Here is an 18,560-nt window from a genome sequence, read left to right on the forward strand (position 1 = left end):
TTGGTTTGGAGAAAGACGTAGTTCGAGCGAAAGAAATTTAGACCGTGAAGAAAAAGATATCAGAAGTTAACCAGGGTTGTAGTTTCACGAGTTAATTGATAGTTAACTGCGTTAAATGTTTTAAAAGCTGATTAGGACTCCATTGCCACGTGTCAAAATATCAATGGGGTACATGGTAGAGGACATATTAAAGGGAGAGAAGATTTTTTTTCCTTTTTAGAGATGGACTTGTTTTCAAAAAAGTTCTTAAAGTTTGGAAAATTAATCCTATTTCAGAACAATGACGAGGTCTATTTTCAAATTCAGAATATGTTTGGGGTTATAGTATAAGAAAACCCCAAAAGTACATTTCCTTATTCTGATTTTTCACAGAAGCTAATAACAGATCAAAACTGGAATAGCTAGGGTTTTGGATTTTCACTCTAATGTCATTACTTCGAGGGTTTTGATTGCCGATTACGAATTGTAATCAAGCCCTGTGCGTTTGCATCTACCTCAGTTGACAGATATTCGTAGCCATACCAATGTACAGTGGCTCCAGCGATGGCGAAAGCCACGAGGCTGCCCAGAGGAAGATCCCGCCGGCTTCTTCCATGTTATGGGTACGAAACCTCCGCCGGTTTATCGGATCCGGTGCCGGACTGGGATCCGAAGCTCTAATGGGTCTGTTTTCTTAACACTTTTTTCCCCCCGTTTAGCTCTCTATTACATTGCAATTTCATGCGCTAATCTCTATCGAATTTAGGCGTTCTATTACATAATTTATATCCATTTTTATGTCGCATTGTTGTATATAGCACGATAGATGAGGGAGAGCAGTTAGATTTATCGGGAGCTTTTTTCTAGGGTTTGTTAGCATTAGCATGGGATAACTACTTTAGTGGAGAGAATCTTTAATTTCTTGCAACGATATTTAGGTTTCTTCCTCAGGATGTAACTAGTGTCTTTTCCCCCTTCTTGTAGAGCTGGAGACTAAAAGGATCTTGCTTGATATTTTTAAAGAGAAGCAACAAAAAAGTGCTGAAGGGGGCACAATCCCAAGTTTCTATAAGAAGGTGTGTGCTTGAATTATTTCCATGTGTTACAGAAAGATTATATGATACCTATGTTACATGGAAACTGGGAAACAATATTTGTAAAATATATAGAAAATAGAAAAGTGGGGAACCTTAAACAATAAAAAACTATGGATATATATCTATAAATTTTTTAATTATAAGAATGTATGTTTTATTTTATATATATATATATACACGCAAACATTAAAAAAATTACATACAAGTCACACAATAGAGCGAAAAAAGTTTTTAATTTTGAAAGCTCATAGAGATGGTCTAGAAAATATTAGTGATTTAGTTAACATGTGATTAGCATTGATCCATTTCTGAAAACACATTACATCCTTGGAAATGAGTTCCAAATTTTAAGAAACGAGTTTCCATTTTTTTGAACTGTGGAGATGTGACCTGAAACGTTTCGTAAAAGTTTCCAAGAGTTTTGGTTTCTGAAACGGATAACGACACGTGAAAATGCTTTAATGTCAAAGCTGTTGTGCAACATAGTATGATACCAATGACGATGGGCACAGCCCAATTTGAAAGCTGGTTTTTAGGCATATATGGATATATATTGATGGTACATCTTTAGCTGTTCTACTTTATTGTTGTACTCATTTTTTGTTTTGTTTTTTTTTTATTATTGTGTTTAGAAACCTGAAGAAGGATCAATCAGCCACAGGGTCCAAAGATTGGCAAAATTCCGGTTCTTGAGGGTAATTCTTTATTGTCAGGTGTCTCCCTTTATTTTCTGTTTGTTATCTTCTTGAAATTATCAGCTCATTTTTGCAGAAGCAATCAGATCTTTTGCTAAATGCTGATGATCTGGATGCAATGTGGGTTTGCTTGAGAGAAAATTGTGTCATTGATGATGCCACAGGTGCAGAAAAGGTATGTGAGCGTCGCTGTGGTTATATGTTTCCTTATTATGCAAGGTATCTGTTTTATGTTGTCAGACTTCAGTTTATAGAAAAAAGAAGCTGAGTATAATATCAATACCCATAATGCAGTTTTTTGTTAGTTTTCTAACTCAAGTTCTCATTGCTATATTTACCCCATAACAATCATTTATTTGTATATGAATTTGCAAATTTGTTTCATGATCTTATGTTGTATACTTTTGTCATAGTACTAATCTACAGGTTGTACTTGACTTTTGCTAGTTTTGCGATTGTTATAAGGAGTTGATTAGAAGAGTTTACAATGAAAAAGAATTTTGCCCCTTTTTTGCTATATATATGTGTGTGCGTGTGTCCATGTGTTTTTGTAATATATTTGAGTCAAAATTATCTATATCATTAGCGCATAAAAGGCATTTGTTAGATTAACATATTCTGCATCTGGCAGTTTCTTGCTCTTGCTTCACTATTATGTTAAGCCACTAGATGGTGCTGCAGTATGACTCATAGCTCTTTGATTTATTTGACTGAAGCTTATTGTGATGCTCATTTATTTATTGTTCTGTCATATTGTAGATGAATTATGAAGATTTTTGTCACATAGCCTCAGTGTGTACAGAGCAAATGGGCCCCAAATGTCGACGATTTTTTAGCCCATCCAATTTCATGAAGTTCGAGAAAGATGAATCGGGAAGAATTGCCATTTTGCCATTTTACCTTTATGTGATGCGCACTGTAAGTATAGACTTATATTGTAATTCTTGTGAACTTTTCTCTGCAGAATTCTGTTACGTTGCTGTGATAATCAGTTGATGCAAATGCAAGTTGGTTTTATCTAATCCATCAAGGTTAAAGATTGCTCTGTGCTGTGGTTTTCTTTTTTATAGGTTTCACTTACACAGGCAAGAATAGATATGAGTGAACTTGATGAGGATTCAGATGGTTTCCTTCAGTCTCATGTATGAAGCCTGTGCATCTTTGTGCATTTGTAGATTCAAATTGTACATCTGGTCTTTCTTCTGTTAGCTTCTTTTATTTTGTTTTCCTTTCTTGTATAGATTATTGTTCCATCTCATACCCAATAATAATTGTTTTGTTCTTTATCAGGAAATGGAGGCCTATATACGAGGTCTTATTCCTAATTTAGCACAACTACGTGATATGCCTGCCGAATTTGTTCAAATGTACTGCCGTATAGCTGCTCGCAAATTCTTCTTCTTCTGTGACCCTCATAGACGAGGTTTGTATTGTCTTGTTTTTAGTAGAACAAAAGTAATGTTTTGGTTATCAGATATTGTTTTTCTTTTTAAGTGCTCTTATTTCTTCCCTTTTTGTAGTATTCTCGTTCAATATCCAAATGATAGCAGTAACTGCATGTGTTTCATGGTGTTGCTATGTTAGGATCTTGAGTTTTCATGATTTTCACAATATATCAAGTGTGATTTGTAGACTAGCTTTTTCAAATTTTGGAATTATCAAGTTGTTGAACAACAATTTGACTTTCTAGGAATCTGGTACTATTCGATGATATTATTTATATGTTGATTGGTGATGATGAAGAGCGGTAATAGATCAAAAGAGTGGCAAAAGGAAGTTGATAGTTGCAGTGGGGTGGAATATATCCCTATGGATTATGTATTTCTTAGGCTTTGACAAGGGAAGTTCACATGCACTGCACCTGCATGTGTATACATGTATCTATTTTTTGTTCTTCGTGTTCTAAATTTCTTTCACTATGTGTTGTTTTTGCAAGTATAAATAGCTCTTTGTGTTCCAATTTTCTCATACTTCGTATTTTCTGCATAAGTATAAATTATGTTAGAAATTAATTTTCATCCATTGGAAACTAAAGTTGGTCATATAATCACCTCTAGTAAAGAGGATGTGTTGTGGATCCTGGTGACCTTTTGAATATTTTCTAAGTCCTGCCTATGGTAGCAATAATAATTAAAACTTGAAATTTTGGTTTTGGTTACAGGGAGGGCTTGCATAAAGAAGGTGCTTCTTAGTAATTGTCTTCAGGAACTAATGGAATTGCACCAGGTAAATTGTTTAAAGTATAAATATGTTCTGAATTCTCTTTTTATGGATAAAAAATCCATGGAAGTCAAATTTTGTGGATGTACGCTCCTTTTTGTTTGTCTGACAAAAAAAAAAAAAAAAAAAATCTATGTTGCACATAAGCTTTGATTTTAAAGCTTTTTAAATTTTATGTCTTTGTATCCGTTTCGGAAACTGGAACTGTGGAAACTTGTACGAAATTTTTTGGGTCATGTTTCCATAATTTAAAAAAAATTGAAACTCATTTCTTAAAATTTGGAAACTCGTCTCCTAGGATGTAATGTATTTTCATGTTAACTATATGTTTAGGAAATCCCCTATTTTTTCTAGATCATCTTCTACAAGCTTTCGAAATCAAACAAACTAAAAAAAAAAACTCTTTTCTCCCCTCTATTATGAGACTTGTATAGTTGTTCGTAGTATTTTTTATGTATACATATAAAGTTAAGCATATATTCTTATAATTTTAAAAATTTATAGATATATGTATATCCATTTTTTTATTATTTACATGTTTCCCTCAAGTTACCATTTCCTATATTTTTTACAAATATCGTTTTCCGATTCCCATTTCAATTTAACCTTTTTTTTTTTTTTTTTACTTGAACCCTTTCTCTGATCTTAATTTCTTTCCTCTTTATAACTTGATGGCTGTACTGGTATAGATCCAACGGAAGTGCCTGAAAACACTTGCTTTTTAGGGCCCGAGGTTCCGATGAATGTCAAAACATACAAATTGTTTTTCAGGGGAAAAGATTTATTGTTTATAATAAAAGAATCAGAGTTTGACATTAGATGGATTCCAGGACACTATAATGGCAGCAATGTGCTAGATTTTGCTTTTCTATTTAGTTAATCAAGCATTATAAAGCATTGAAGTGCTTATAGCCCTTAAAGCTTATAATCTCGAGCTAATATCTTTTTGTTCTTTCACCATAGGAAAGTGAAGAAGAAGTCACTGATACTGAACAAGCTGAAAATTGGTTTTCACTGACATCTGCACAGCGTATATGTGGTAAGTTTGCTTGTTGTTTTGTATTTTATTCGATATATGTGTATATGATTTGTATTTTCCCCTGGTTTGTTTGATTTTTGCGTCCCCCTCAAGTCTGCACATTTCTCAGACTCGAATGAGTTATTTTTGGAAACGATTGTTTGAAGTTGCTTAAAGTGACATGATTGACCACCTAAGTCCTACATGGCAAAACAAGTAAATTTGGATAAGTTGAAGTGCGTATCACTTTAAGCAAATTCAGAGCCAATAGGTCACTTTAAGCAAGTTTAGGTGACAGGTCTCTCCAAACAAATTTAATTGTTAATTGATTGTTTTCAATTTTCTGAAGGGTAACTACCTTTTATGACCAGCTTGGAGGGGCTGTATATTTAACAGGCTCTTATTTTTCGATATGTGAATTTTCTAAATAGTCAAGTATCAGCTATTGCAGGTCATACTTATGCTAAAAGTAAGCTTCTAATCATGTAATCTTCATTATTTTCCTGTAGATGTATATCTTGCCCTTGATAAAGATATGAATGGGGCATTGAGCAAGCAAGAACTTAGAGAATATGCTGATGGGACGCTCACCGAAATTTTTATTGAAAGAGGTAGGATATAAATTTATCTACAATACATATGAAGTTATATTGCAATGTGTTGTATGTGTTTATTGTGTTAAGACGTAATGTTTTCATTGGTTTGAAAATTTGACTTGCTTTAACATGCACAGAAATTGTTTCATGCTGCAATTTATTGCAGATTGGCGTGATTCTAATCTGAAGCTCATGATTAGATTATGGTTTAAATCTCTGTTATTTTCCTGTTGGATTGTTCCAGTTCTTTGATATGTCGAAATACCTTTGCTTTCCCCTTGATGTTCTTGACATTATCATTCTCAAGTTTTTATTTGTCATCTCTTTATAGTGTTTGATGAACATGTCCGGCAACCACAGAGCAGTGGAGGAAATTCTAGGGAGATGGATTTGCCTAGCTTTCTTGACTTTGTCCTGGCATTAGAGAACAAGGACACTCCAGAAGGTTTAACATATTTATTCCGTTGTCTTGATCTTAACGGACGGGGATTCCTAACAACGGCCGATATTCACTCTCTTTTCAGGTTGGCATTTAGATTATTATGTCTGTCTTGATCATGTTTCAATTTTTTCTTTTCATTTGCTAAGAGAAGATTTAAAAAATGGTGGGTCACTGACGGTGGAAGTAAAGAAGGGGAGCATTTGAAAGTTGAGATGCTACCTGATAGAATCTTCCTAGAGAAAAACTCTGTAATTTCCTGCTTGTAGTACTCAAGTCAGTTCTGCAAGTCTCAAAATCATCAGAGACATTAATTTTTCTGAGAAAGAAAATTGTCTGTTTATGGTAGAGGTACAGGTGTATGGTTAATCAGTCCATACAAGAAAAATTATACACTCACTCTATTTTGTACCTCCCCAACAGCTCCCTTATCCCCATGCCTTGTCAACTTTGTAATCTGCCAAATCAGCAGATAAGGGTGCTGAAGGTCCAAAGTTCACAAGTTTAGGTGTGTGATAGGTAGGTCTAAGTAGAAGTATAAGAGTGTTATATTCGTTTAATCATTCACCAGTCCATTAGAATCTGTTAACTATTAGTACTTCTGATCTACAATTATTCGTTTTAAAATTATTTAAATATTTAAATTCAATTTAAAGAGCATTTATACAAACAAATTTATGCAGTTAGTTGGTTTCAGTTGACCTATTTTTAAGTTTGGTTTCGGTTTTGGAAATCAGGTTTTTCAGTTAGTTTTATGCAGCCCTAGTTTATGTTCGCCTGAAAATGTTTGGTTTTGCCTGTGTAACAGAGACGTGCACCAGAAATGGATAGAAGGTGGGAACTATGAGTTATGTATTGAGGATGTTAGGGATGAAATATGGGATATGGTTAAGCCAGCGGATCCGCTCAAGATTACATTGTCTGATCTTCTATCTTGTAAGCAAGGTGGAACAGTGGCTAGCATGCTTATTGATGTTCGTGGTTTCTGGGCTCACGATAACAGAGAAAATCTTCTCCAAGAAGAGGAAGAACCAGAAGAAGAATAAAAAATTGTTGTGTAGTGTGTACTTACTAACACCAAATGCTTTCCTGCACTCCCACTCACTCTCCTTGTAAAAAGATGTAACCATTGATATGTGTTGTTCTGGTGATGTATCTTTTTTGTAAACCTGTTTGCTAAGTAACATGATTTTCAATATACATCCCCCTTTTGCAACAAAATGCTGCTTTTCTTTCTTTCTTTCTTTCTTTAAGAATATCAGGTTAAGAAACTCGTTTTCTTTTTCTGAATATGTTAATATATTTGGAAGGCAAACCAAACTGACACAGCAAATGTTATATTTATATGGGTAAATAATTTATTAATTTCCACATTTTTAAAGAGTACAAACTTAGGCCTGTTTGTTTGGGAAAAATATTATGCAGTAAAATATTTTTTCAATTTTCCAGTGTTTGTTTGGGCAGGAAAATAAGTGGTAAGTCAATGGAAAAAGAATGAAGAAATAAGGAAAATGTTTTACATTTTTCAAAAGGGTAAAGCATTTTCCCCAAAACATACGCGTTGAGAGAAAAATGGGAAAAACATTAAAAAATATAAAAATATAAAAACACAAAAAATATGAAACACGAAAAACATGAAAACGTTACAAAACACAAGAATATGAAAAAACCCCGCAAAAAACATGAAAATGTGAACAAATGCAAAAAACACAAAAACGTAAAAAAAACAAACACTTGAAAAGGTACAAAACATGAACAACGCGAAAAAGTGACAACACGAAATATACAAAAATGTGAAAAATATATAAAAAAAACGAAAACGTGAAAAAATACGAAAACACAAAAAATGCTAAAACACAAAAACGTGACAATACATGAAAACACACAGTAAACATGAAAAGACGAAAAATGCAAACAAAACACGAAAACGTGAAAAAAACGTGAAAAACACGAAAAAGTAACAAAATGCAAAAATAAAAAACGGGAAAAAAAATGGAAAAACCAAAAAACTAAACGTGAAAACACGAAAAAATGAAGAAAAAACAAAAAAAATAATAATAACATTAATAACACGAGAAAACGTACAAAAAATGCCAAAAATGTGAAAGCTTTTTTCGTGTTTTTAACATTAATTTTTTTCCACATTTTCGTGTTTTCCACTTTTTTTTCCATGTTTTCATGTTTTTAATATTTTTTTACTTTTCATGATTTTCGCATTTTTCCACTTTTTGTGTTTCTAACAAATTTTCACGTTTTTTTGTGTTTTTTCATGTTTTTGTGTTTTTGATATTTTTGATATTTTCGTGTTTTTAACATTTTCGTGTTTTCCACATCTTTTCACGTTTTTTGTGTTTTCGTGTTCTTTTACATTTTCTTGTTTTCATGAGTTTTTTTTACGTTTTTTTCTATTTTTGCGTTTTCACAGTTTTTCACGTCTCTACATAGTTTTTGTGTTTTATATATACAATTAAAAATAAAAAATACAGAAAATCTATATTTAGTGGTTGGAAAATATTTTCCAGTGTTGTAGCCAAACACCGGAAAATATTTTCCATTGTTGGTTCCAAACACTGGAAAATATTTTCCAGTGTTGGTTCTAAACACTGGAAAATATTTTATTTTCCTGCACAATATTTTCCCTGTCATAAAATTTTTCAGAACACAATATTTTCCCCCAAACAAACAGGGTCTTAATCTCGTAATTATTATAAGGGTAATTAATTTATTAGTCCCTATATTTTGACAAAACTGTTTAGTCCCTGTATTTTCAAAAACATATGGTAAAGTTCTTAACCTTTTTCTTAGTGAACTGTTTAGTCATTCCGTTTGTTTGTTAGATTTTTTACCGTTTATGACTTCGAAAAAAACTAAATTACCATTTACTATTTACCTTCAAACTTTAGAAGAGAAAATCCAATTTAGAAGAAGAAGCTATTTGTATAGAGAACAAGAAAAAGAACAGACCCAATACTTACGAATTTGAACGATTAAGAAGAAAATCAAGAAGAAGAACACTCAAAGTTGATTTCAGATGCATTAGAGTTTAAAGGAAAGGAAAATAAAGAAAAAGAAGAACGCAAATCCAAATTGACTAATAAAATCTTCATGAGAGTCTAACGACAGGGACTAAACAGTTCACCGAGAAAAACGTTAGGAACTAAACAGTTCAACGAGAAAAAGGTTAGAGACTTTATCATGTGTTTTTGAAAATACAGGGACTAAACAGTGTGTTTTTTCAAAATGTAGGGACTAATAAATTAATCACCCTTATTATAATTATTAGGCATGTGAAAACAGTGTAACTTTAAACTTATCTTGGTTCAATTTATACAGGAATGTTTACATGCACTTTAATGACCAAATGAATTTGATTATTCACTTATTAGAATTCTAATGTCAAGATTCAAAGCATCCTACAACTTAGATAATAATCTTAAGATGAAGATTCAAAGCATCCTACAACTTAGATAATATCCCTAACGTTAAACAGTAAGGAGCAATTTTAAATTAGATCAATTTTAGATATCATTATAAAGTACAAATGTTTTTGCTAATGATCTATTCTAATATCTAGCGTTCTAATCAATTTTAAATAGGGTAAATTCCAAAAACAACTCTTGTGGTTTCATGTTGTTAAAAAAAACCCCTGTAGTTTGTTTTTACAAAAAAAAGACCGTGGTTTACGCCGTTACCCGAAAAACGGAAAACGGCTTAACGGTGTTAAAGTTGCTGACGTAGCAAGGGGTAAAGTTGGAATTTTTTTTTCTTTTTCTTTTTTCTCCTCCTCCTCCTCCTTCTTCTTCTTCCTCCTCTCTCTCTCTCTCTCTTCTCTTCTTCTTCCTCCTCTCCTCTTCTTCTTCTTCTATTTTTTTTTTAATTCTGAAATCCAGACGTTACTTCTGAAATTCAGACGTTCAACGTCTGGATTTCAGACGTGTTGAACGTCTGAAATCCATACGTTCAACGTCATCCAGACGTTAACGTCTGGGTTTCAGACATTGAACGTCTGAAATTCAGACGTTCTTAAGAACGTCTGGATTTCAGACGTCCAGAATTCTGAAAAAATTCAGACGTCCAGAATTCTGGAAATTAAAGAAAAGAAGAAAAAAAAAGATGAAGAAAAAAAGAAGAGAGAGAGAGGAGGAAGAAGAAGAAGAAGAAGAAGAAGAAGAAGAAGAAGAAGAAGAAGAGTAAAGAAAAATAAAAAAAAAAATAAAAAATCTGGAATTTCCAATTTTACCCCTCTATTTTAACACCGTTAAGCCGTTTTCCGTTTTTCGGGTAACGGCGTAAACCACGGTCCTTATTTTTGTAAAAACAAACTACATGGGTTTTTTTGAACAACATGAAACCACAGAGGTTGTTTTTGGAATTTACCCTTTTAAATATAACGTTTATAAGTTGGATAATTTATATTACAAAAATGAATTATTTTTTATCTGCAATTTCATATTTCTTTCAGCCTTAGTAAATCTTTTTCATCCGATAAAACTGAAGATTTGAAATTGAAGATTGCAAATTTCATAAGATATATGATTTTCTAAAATGATATTTTTTCATCGAAAAAACACGGCTTTTAACAAGTTTTTTTATCTAAAATTCAAGATTTTAGAACATGCTTTGCATCAACTCATAAGACATTAGCTTAAGATTGCAATTGTTTTGCATCACTTTATAAGTGCCTTATGTTTATAAGCTTTACTTTGTTTTTCTACCATTGGATTAGCTTACTTTGTTAATGTTCATCACCATCCAATGGTGAAAAAAACAAAGTAAAACTTACTTTGTAAAAAAACAAAGTAAGCATGACCTAACCCTCACTTTATATTATATACAATTAGGTGGAACAAACATGATTTTATAAGAACTATTTGCTTCATGTAATAATTTTTATTACATTTATATTGTATATAATTATGGTGCAAACTGTTACTTTGTTTCGATAAACCCTACAAATGAAAATAATAATAATAAAAAATCAGAAGGAAATGGAAATTTCATTAACATGTAAAAGCGATCTTTCATAAACTGATAGCTTGAAAGTTGCAGCATGTCTCTGCTCCAGATTGGAGGTTATCAAGTTCACTCTTATTCAATCAAAACAATTGGTCTTGCAAAACGACCTCGGACTGAAGACGAAATATATTTAGGAAGGCAGTGGACCTGGGCACCACTGTTGACCAGTATTTCACTGGCTGTACCGATGTACCTCAGAATTTTAAGAATACTATAGGAGCTCTCTGTATTACCCCCAAATTATTCAATTGAACCCCAGAATTATGGAGATATCTCATACGAATCAAACGGATTATTCGGCCAAGTCCAAGAGCCTTTGATATATTAAGCCTTTTAATAACATTCGGACACTGGTACCAGAAGTACTCTGCTGGTTCTGCACAGCAACTGGATTTCCTTTGGTGGGATTCTTGCACTCTGTGTACCTCATCCGTCGTGCTTCAAGTGGTTCTCTGCCACTCATGATTGCAGATTGGCTGCTTGGATTTGAGAGGTCCAGGTCCAGGGAAGTTCAAATTCAATCAAGATGTAACAGGATACAAAAAGATGAATAGTGGACGAGTCAGGAAGACTTTTTGTAAGTAACCACAGCATCATATGTTTCCATGTTGAGAGAAGTTTCTGCAAAACAACTAAAGATCGTATTCTTCTAAGCACATTTGTTACAATCAGAAAAAGAGAAGCAAAGGAGAAATTGGGTACCAATGCTGTAGATTATTGTATTTCATAGGAAAAAAAAAGCATTATGAGGTTGCTAATCTTTTCGATTTAACACATTGAGCTCTTGCTTAGTTGGATAAAGATCAAAATCGATTAGAAGTGTATTCTGGGTATGACATTGCAATTTTGACCTCATTTGGAGAAACAAATAGCCTTGTTAGTTGTTATTCACTTTCCTTATAGTCATATCAAGCATATAAAACTCTCATGGTAAAAGTTTCATGTCATACAAGCAGATACAATAGTTTACACTCTTATAACAGAGTTTCTATCCAAATGCTATGCGTGAATATAAATGATCAAGAGCTCAATGTCTTAAATTGAAAGATTATGGAGCTTAATCAACAAAATTCGAAAAGATCGTGGTCTGAAAATGCTTTTTTCCCCCTATTTTACAAATCAAGCTTACCATTGTTGCACCAATACAAATGTCAGGTTTAAATTATATACCTTAACTCATGCCAAAACAAGTTGGTCCATTTATGCAGAAAAGGTTGCAAAGGTGCAAGAAAGTCATATTCAGCACTAAGCTGGATGGGACTAACATCCAATGTTCCTTCAAGCATTGCAATGTAAAGTGAGGATGCGACATGAACAATAACAGATGGATCTGGATCCTCAAGAATTGCCTGAAGCTCCCGTCGAATCCATGGTTCTATTCTCTGTAGTACCTTTTCTCTTGGTACATTCTACAGGTCCAAACAAATAAAATTGATATCATGGGTAAGAAGTAATATAACATATTGATGCTGCATACCAACAATGAGAAACGAGAAGTATATTCAAGCCATACATTTGAGCCACATCATTCACAAGAAATAAAGAAATGCATCAAGTATTTCCCCTTAACAATCTGTTTGGATAGGGTGTAGGAGATTTAAATAAATGAAAGGGAAAAGTTTTACTCTTTTCAATACACCAATTTGAAATGTCAGAAATTGTAAAAGAATGGGTTGGATTTTAACTCTTATGAACCCTTACTTCTATATTAGTTCATCCCAAATAGAAGTTATATACCTTTTCTTATTAAACCCTCCAAACTCATCATCCAAACAGAGTGTAAAGCGAAAAGAATGCTTAGGACTTACTTCTAATTTGCCTGTTGAATCATATATCACTATGTTGGGAAGACTAAGAGAAAAAAGAACACAATCCGACTAACAGAATATAATTCGATTGACACCAGAAGTTTAACAATATTATTATAACATAATATGGTTATAAAGCCATAACCAGAATTGACATCTCTTAGCACACAGATTTCAAGTGCACATTACCTGCTCAATACAATTCCTGGCAGATGAAGGAACAGCTTGCAAGCCTCTTTTATACACACTACATATGGAAGACACACCAAAAAAATTAGCTGCTACAACACCAACAAGACTATTGAGCAAGTCAAATTCTAGTCCTGAATCTGATTGACAAGATATCCCCTATGAAACTGTAATGCAAATTACCTAGCACGCCATTGAAGCTTCCTTTCTGCGATAACATCACAAGGCACGGACCCCGGCCGCCCAAAAGTTCGCCGCCACGGCAGTGGCTTACTTCTTGACATCCTTCTGATTTGTTTTTGAAATTAAATATTAAAATCCGACGAAACATGTCCAAATTGAATAATAATTTTGAAAGCAAAACAAAAATTCAGAACTCACCGTTGAGGAACTATGGAGCTGAATCGATCTTCACGTACGATGCTTTTACCCTTCTCCTCCAGAGCCGGTAATTTCTCCTTGAGAAAGCTTCGAGAAGAGAAACTGATACTGTAGAACAAGGAATCGAACGCGGCGTTGCAGAGAGGACACTTGCGCTTCAAATCGCTCCATTTGCGTATGCAACGAAGACAATAACTGTGCAGGCAACCAGTGATCACCGCAACTCTGCGATGATCAACGAGATCTTTTAAACATATTGGACAGCTCTTCCCTCGGATCGCCGGTGAAATTACCTTCAGTAGAAACTTCTCGCGATTAAGGCCTTGCTCTTTTGCACTTCGTGAAGAAGGAAAAGAAATCGAGTTCATAGTAAGAAACGGTGTCTCAGGTGAGAAAAAAAGAGAAGTTCGAAGATGGCGGTCGCTGCCGTCTGTAGCAAGACCGTCCACCGTCTGCTTCCCTGTCCACAGCAAAGATCGGTCATCCAATTGGTAAGGTCCCTGTTATTTTTTCTAATACACTTGTTACAAGGTCTTTATTTTTATTTTTTATTTTTAATATCCTAATTACCGTTTAGGACAAATTTATTTAAGATCCAACCTAAGACGGGCAATATAATGCGCCAACCCATTAGCTAATCTAAAAACGAATAACACTTTAAAGTATGATTTTGCAATATTTCTTTATAATTTTGGGCGATACTTCCATACTCCATCAAGTCGACACGAGACGAAAACAAACTATTCACAATCCCTTTCGCATCTATTTCGACCAAGACATTAGAGAGATTAAAAGATTTAGTAACCATACCAGGTTATGTCGCAAAACCAAAGCATCAATCATCTGAGTCAAAAGTACATTTTAACAACTCACTCCAGAAGGTAAATATAGAACCGTCGGATTTACGGATAGGAGCTCTTAATCCACTGCAAACCGAGCATCGCCAATATTACACTTTAAAAATCCAACTGGTGGCTTATCCCAATGACCTAAACCACGAGCGACAGTCGAAGACGATGAACTGGTGCATGTACCCCGCATGTGTTCCACATTCCTCCATCCCTCAATGAATCAAATCAAACCAAGAAACAGCATCGACGGGTGAATAAGTAATATTGCGTCAAATTAAGTAATTTCGTTGTGTGCAAACCGACTATAAAACAACAGTTGCACCATCATCTCACTTTGTAAAATACGTCGTTATGTTGTTCGATTTTTCACGTCGCCCATTTTACGCCATGAGATACGCCATTATTACTTCGAACATGGCATCATGTTGTCTATTTCATTTCGTAAAAATGCATCATCACGCCGTCAGTAATCATAGGAGAGGTGCCAGACCTCGCATTACCATCCATGTGTTGTCGGACTGTCCGTCTCGGTTCACTTGCATTATAAACAATGTGTCGTCATGCTTCCCTTTTTTTTGTCATAAGGCGGATATCCAATTATTAGTCTTGCATGGTACACTGTTCATTTTGTCATGTAAAAACCATCGTTATTTTTTATTCGTTTTTTGGAAAAAAACTCCATCAACGTTTCCTTCCCGTTTTCATAAAACACATTGTTGGGTGTTTATTATTATTACACATACAGTTCGTGTTTGTAATCCATCAAGTCTATCAATGATTGTATGAGGAGCCTTTGTATATTGAGTGTTCTATGTTATACATATATGCATAGTACATTCTATTTACTAACCTACGGTCATACATATCCATAATACTCTTAATAGTCATTACAATTTTACCCCTAATATCATAAATGACACAATTATGCTCCTAACATTGCAAGTTGGATCAATTTTTAGTCATTATTAACAGAGCACTCTACATAGTCATGAATCTCGTTATTACCACTTTACATGTACATCATGTTATCACCTATCAGTAACGTTTCAAAGCTATGCGTATACATGTGAAAAAGAAAGTTGAAAAACATTATGTTGTGTTTCAAATACACATGTACATACATGACTTTTTTTTGCACATGTTTACATATGTCTTTGATGTGTTATTGATGAGTGATAACATCACGAACAAGTGGAGTGAAGCAACAAGATTCAGAAATGCGTATCGTAATAATTGTAGTTAAGGTAAAATTAGTCCAATTTACAAACGTTATAAGTATAATTGTATTATTTATAATGTTCGAAGTAAATTTGCTTTTAACTACCAACGTTTGAAATATTTTTACACCTTACCTCTTTCTGTTTTTTAGATCGATTTGATATTTGTTTTATTTCATTTTCACGCATATAATAGACTGAGATCATAAACAAACAATACCATAAAAGGAGGAACCACTACCTCTCTCGTCTTCTTCTTTGCTTCTTTTCTCTTTCCAAATCAAAGTCTCCTAATAAGTTTCAAACTTTCATCTTTTGTGCATCTACCTTGAGGAGGAGGAAAAGTCCTCCCACCAAGTTAGGTTTTCTTTATTTTTTCGGATCTCTTTATTTGTCTGAATTCTATATACTCTCAATTATTATTTTATTTATACTTTTTTCGGATTTAGCAAGAGAGTAAACAATTTATTTTATTAATAGATCAATAGATCGATATGATTGCAACAAAAGTAAAGATTTTAATCAGAATGTTTGGAAGGGCCTAAATGATGAACATAGGATTGCAATTGCTCTTCTACGGATTTTGGTTTCCAATGAGTATATGTTTTATCGTTCTTTTTTTGTGTTTTCTATATATTTCATGAGTTTTTTTTTTACTTTTTATAGTCATTTTCGTCTCTTTATAGATCTTGTGAGGTTTTATTCCTTACCATTTTTTTATTCTGCACATTATTTTTTTTATCTAATCAAGGTATAAACATTTTTATGAAAAAAAAAATCATACTAGTTATATAAATTTTTATTACCAAATTTGAGCCAACTTAATAATTTTGCCTATTTTTAATCTTGAAAATGGAATCATATATGCTTTTTCTTGTGAATGTGACATCTTACCCTTAACAAATTAATGTAATGAATCATGATCCATCAACTTCATATTATTTGAGGGACATTTAAAATTTAATTCGAAAATTATTATGTTTTAATCATTTTATATTATTTATATATTATTTATCATAATATATTATGTATATGAAAAATGGTAAAACTGAAAAAAAACCACTTAATAATATATTTTAATTATAAAATTTAAGAGCTTAAAGGGAACAAACTTTAAATTGATGAGTTCAATAAATAATAAATAAAAAAATACAGGGTGTAAAGGAAATTGATGAAAAGATATAGGATAGGACATGTTAAAAATACAAGTCCAGACAAAAATTATGTGTGTATATATAAATATACATAAAAAGTGCAAAAAGAATCAAAAAGAAATGGAATATTATCACTTCATCACTCAAATGTTTGGTTGGAATCATCAATGAAGCTAAAATAAAGGACATTTTCTCATTTAATAAATTAATGTTACCCTATATATAAAGACAAAATAAAAAAATATAGATTAAATTATGGCTTAATACATCATTCTCTGCGGATAGCTCATCAACTTGCTTAAAATATAATTAATTAATCATTTGATTGTAAAAAAATGTAAGTCATATATGAAAGGTGTGTTGCACGCGCTACAAAATGGATTAAAACATATTAAAATGAAAATTCGTTGAAAGCTTGTTCTTTCTGATATTAGAACCTCGTGCTCCGACTTTGGTCGTTTTACTTTTCTAAGGCACGTGCAACAAATCTTTTACGTGCAACTTACTTTTTACAACTGGATGATTAATTGATTATATTTTACACAAGTTAAGAGAATTATTAGGATAATTTAAACAAGTTAAGAAGGTAAAAAGCCAAAATATATGCACCATAATTTATTTCATTAGTTTTTTCACAAACTTTTGTTTGATTTGAAATATTACAATAATGTAAAGCTAAAAAATGGTTAACTCATGATATATTTTAAGTATCAATAATTTCAGTTCAGTTTAATTCAGTTCAGGAGCATTTAGCTCAGTTCAGTTTAGTAATTTATCATTGTTTATTATAATTATAATTATCATTATTTATAATTTAGTATTATTTATATATAATTTATCATTATTTATTATTTATTATAATTATAATTATATATGTATAAAATTTATCATTTTCAATTCGGTTCAGGCCAGTGACATTCAGTTCAGTTTACTTAATTTCAGTTCAGTTCAGTTTACTTAATTTCAGTCAAAAAAAAACAAGACCTTAGTAATCTATTCATACTTTCGGTTTATAACAGAAAAATAAGAAATCTCTCTCCATATATGTATACTTTTTTACAATAAAAAAAACCATTTCAATAAATAAAAAGAGTTGTAGTATTGATCAAAAGGAGGGGATTAACCATCCACGAAAGACAGGTAGGATGAGAATTGAGTGCCCGGAAAAAAGAGAAAGAACTACCCAATCCACTTATTGTAGAAAAAAGATACTTTATACTAACAAAACAAAACTAACACAGTTATAGATACATCATACAAGATTCCAACAAGAGATTCAACATAAAAGTTAATAAAAAATACGAACACCAAATTTGAAATCTGTAAGGAAACCGATTTCATCCATATCCACGTTCTTAAATCGGTAAGAGCTTTCCGAACTTCATGAACTTCAGCAATAGGCCAAAAAAGGAGATTTGAGAAACAGACCTCGTTCAGTATCTGAAAAAATAAAAGCAAGCCTACTAATGATGAGGATGAAGTGATTATTTCCCTCCTTTCCCTTTCCCACGATCTACTACCTTTTAGGATTTCATCAGATTTGACCACAGACGGAGTAGCATTTCACGAACTAGAAAATGCTGGAAGTTTCCTCTTATTTGAGCTGCTGAAACTGACCTCACTTTGAAACTCTTGTCCAGACCAAGGAGATTCGAATCTAAGAAAGGGATGGATGAAAGAAAAAAAGACAAAAATGGAAGAGTAGATTAGAGTAAAACCAGTCTCCCTCACTACAAAACTTTTTAAGTGCAAGAAATTCAGAGTCTTCCTTACTAAAAAAACTATATTTGTATATAGAAGAACGTGTTACATTTTATTGCAAAATAGACTATACCTTCACACTATTAGGGAAAAAAAAATCGACCATTTAATTAACGTGAAAACATCGACTTATTTATTA

The 18,560-nt window shown here is 32.7% G+C and overlaps 2 protein-coding genes and 1 non-coding gene across 4 annotated transcripts; 2 read left to right on the forward strand and 1 right to left on the reverse strand.

Moving 5' to 3' along the window:
- The first annotated feature begins 301 nt into the window (after positions 1-301).
- LOC136219925 (probable serine/threonine-protein phosphatase 2A regulatory subunit B'' subunit TON2) lies at positions 302-7,283 on the forward strand. The gene is made up of 12 exons (XM_066007518.1): positions 302-663; positions 964-1,055; positions 1,709-1,771; positions 1,848-1,946; positions 2,531-2,689; positions 2,842-2,913; positions 3,062-3,194; positions 3,933-3,997; positions 4,955-5,030; positions 5,519-5,620; positions 5,937-6,129; positions 6,853-7,283. Exons 1-12 carry the CDS (start codon positions 525-527, stop codon positions 7,088-7,090), a joined length of 1,431 nt encoding a protein of 476 aa, XP_065863590.1. The 5' UTR covers positions 302-524; the 3' UTR covers positions 7,091-7,283.
- LOC136221372 (small nucleolar RNA snoR104) lies at positions 6,239-6,357 on the forward strand. Its single transcript, XR_010685138.1, has one exon. It is a non-coding gene; the product is annotated as a small nucleolar RNA snoR104 (small nucleolar RNA).
- Positions 7,284-11,025: 3,742 nt separating the features above from the next.
- On the reverse strand, positions 11,026-13,972 carry LOC136219926 (uncharacterized). Of its 2 annotated transcripts, none has more exons than XM_066007520.1 (5): positions 13,439-13,972; positions 13,241-13,342; positions 13,058-13,115; positions 12,231-12,469; positions 11,026-11,692 (listed from the first exon to the last, which is right to left on the reverse strand). In XM_066007520.1, the coding sequence occupies exons 1-5, from the start codon at positions 13,804-13,806 to the stop codon at positions 11,623-11,625; spliced, it is 837 nt and encodes a 278-aa protein (XP_065863592.1). In that variant the 5' UTR covers positions 13,807-13,972; the 3' UTR covers positions 11,026-11,622. The 2 variants fall into 2 exon arrangements, with proteins under 2 accessions (XP_065863592.1, XP_065863591.1); XM_066007519.1 differs by having other exon boundaries at positions 13,241-13,345; positions 13,439-13,967.
- Positions 13,973-18,560: the final 4,588 nt, after the last annotated feature.

Source organism: Euphorbia lathyris, chromosome 2 (assembly GCF_963576675.1).
Source record: "Euphorbia lathyris chromosome 2, ddEupLath1.1, whole genome shotgun sequence".
Taxonomy (NCBI): domain Eukaryota; kingdom Viridiplantae; phylum Streptophyta; class Magnoliopsida; order Malpighiales; family Euphorbiaceae; genus Euphorbia; species Euphorbia lathyris.

What these genes read in the sequence shown, in the direction of transcription:
- LOC136219926 (XM_066007519.1), bottom strand. Translation starts at nt 13,806, where the DNA reads ATGAACTCGATTTCTTTTCCTTCTTCACGAAGTGCAAAAGAGCAAGGC. An exon ending in AAGCTTCAATGGCGTGCTAG is followed by an intron (nt 13,116 to 13,240) that starts GTAATTTGCATT and finishes TTCCATATGTAG; the next exon opens with TGTGTATAAAAGAGGCTTGC. An exon ending in CCAGGAATTGTATTGAGCAG is followed by an intron (nt 12,470 to 13,057) that starts GTAATGTGCACT and finishes TTGGACCTGTAG; the next exon opens with AATGTACCAAGAGAAAAGGT.
- LOC136219925 (XM_066007518.1), top strand. Translation starts at nt 525, where the DNA reads ATGTACAGTGGCTCCAGCGATGGCGAAAGCCACGAGGCTGCCCAGAGG. An exon ending in TCCCAAGTTTCTATAAGAAG is followed by an intron (nt 1,056 to 1,708) that starts GTGTGTGCTTGA and finishes TATTGTGTTTAG; the next exon opens with AAACCTGAAGAAGGATCAAT. An exon ending in ATCTGCACAGCGTATATGTG is followed by an intron (nt 5,031 to 5,518) that starts GTAAGTTTGCTT and finishes ATTTTCCTGTAG; the next exon opens with ATGTATATCTTGCCCTTGAT.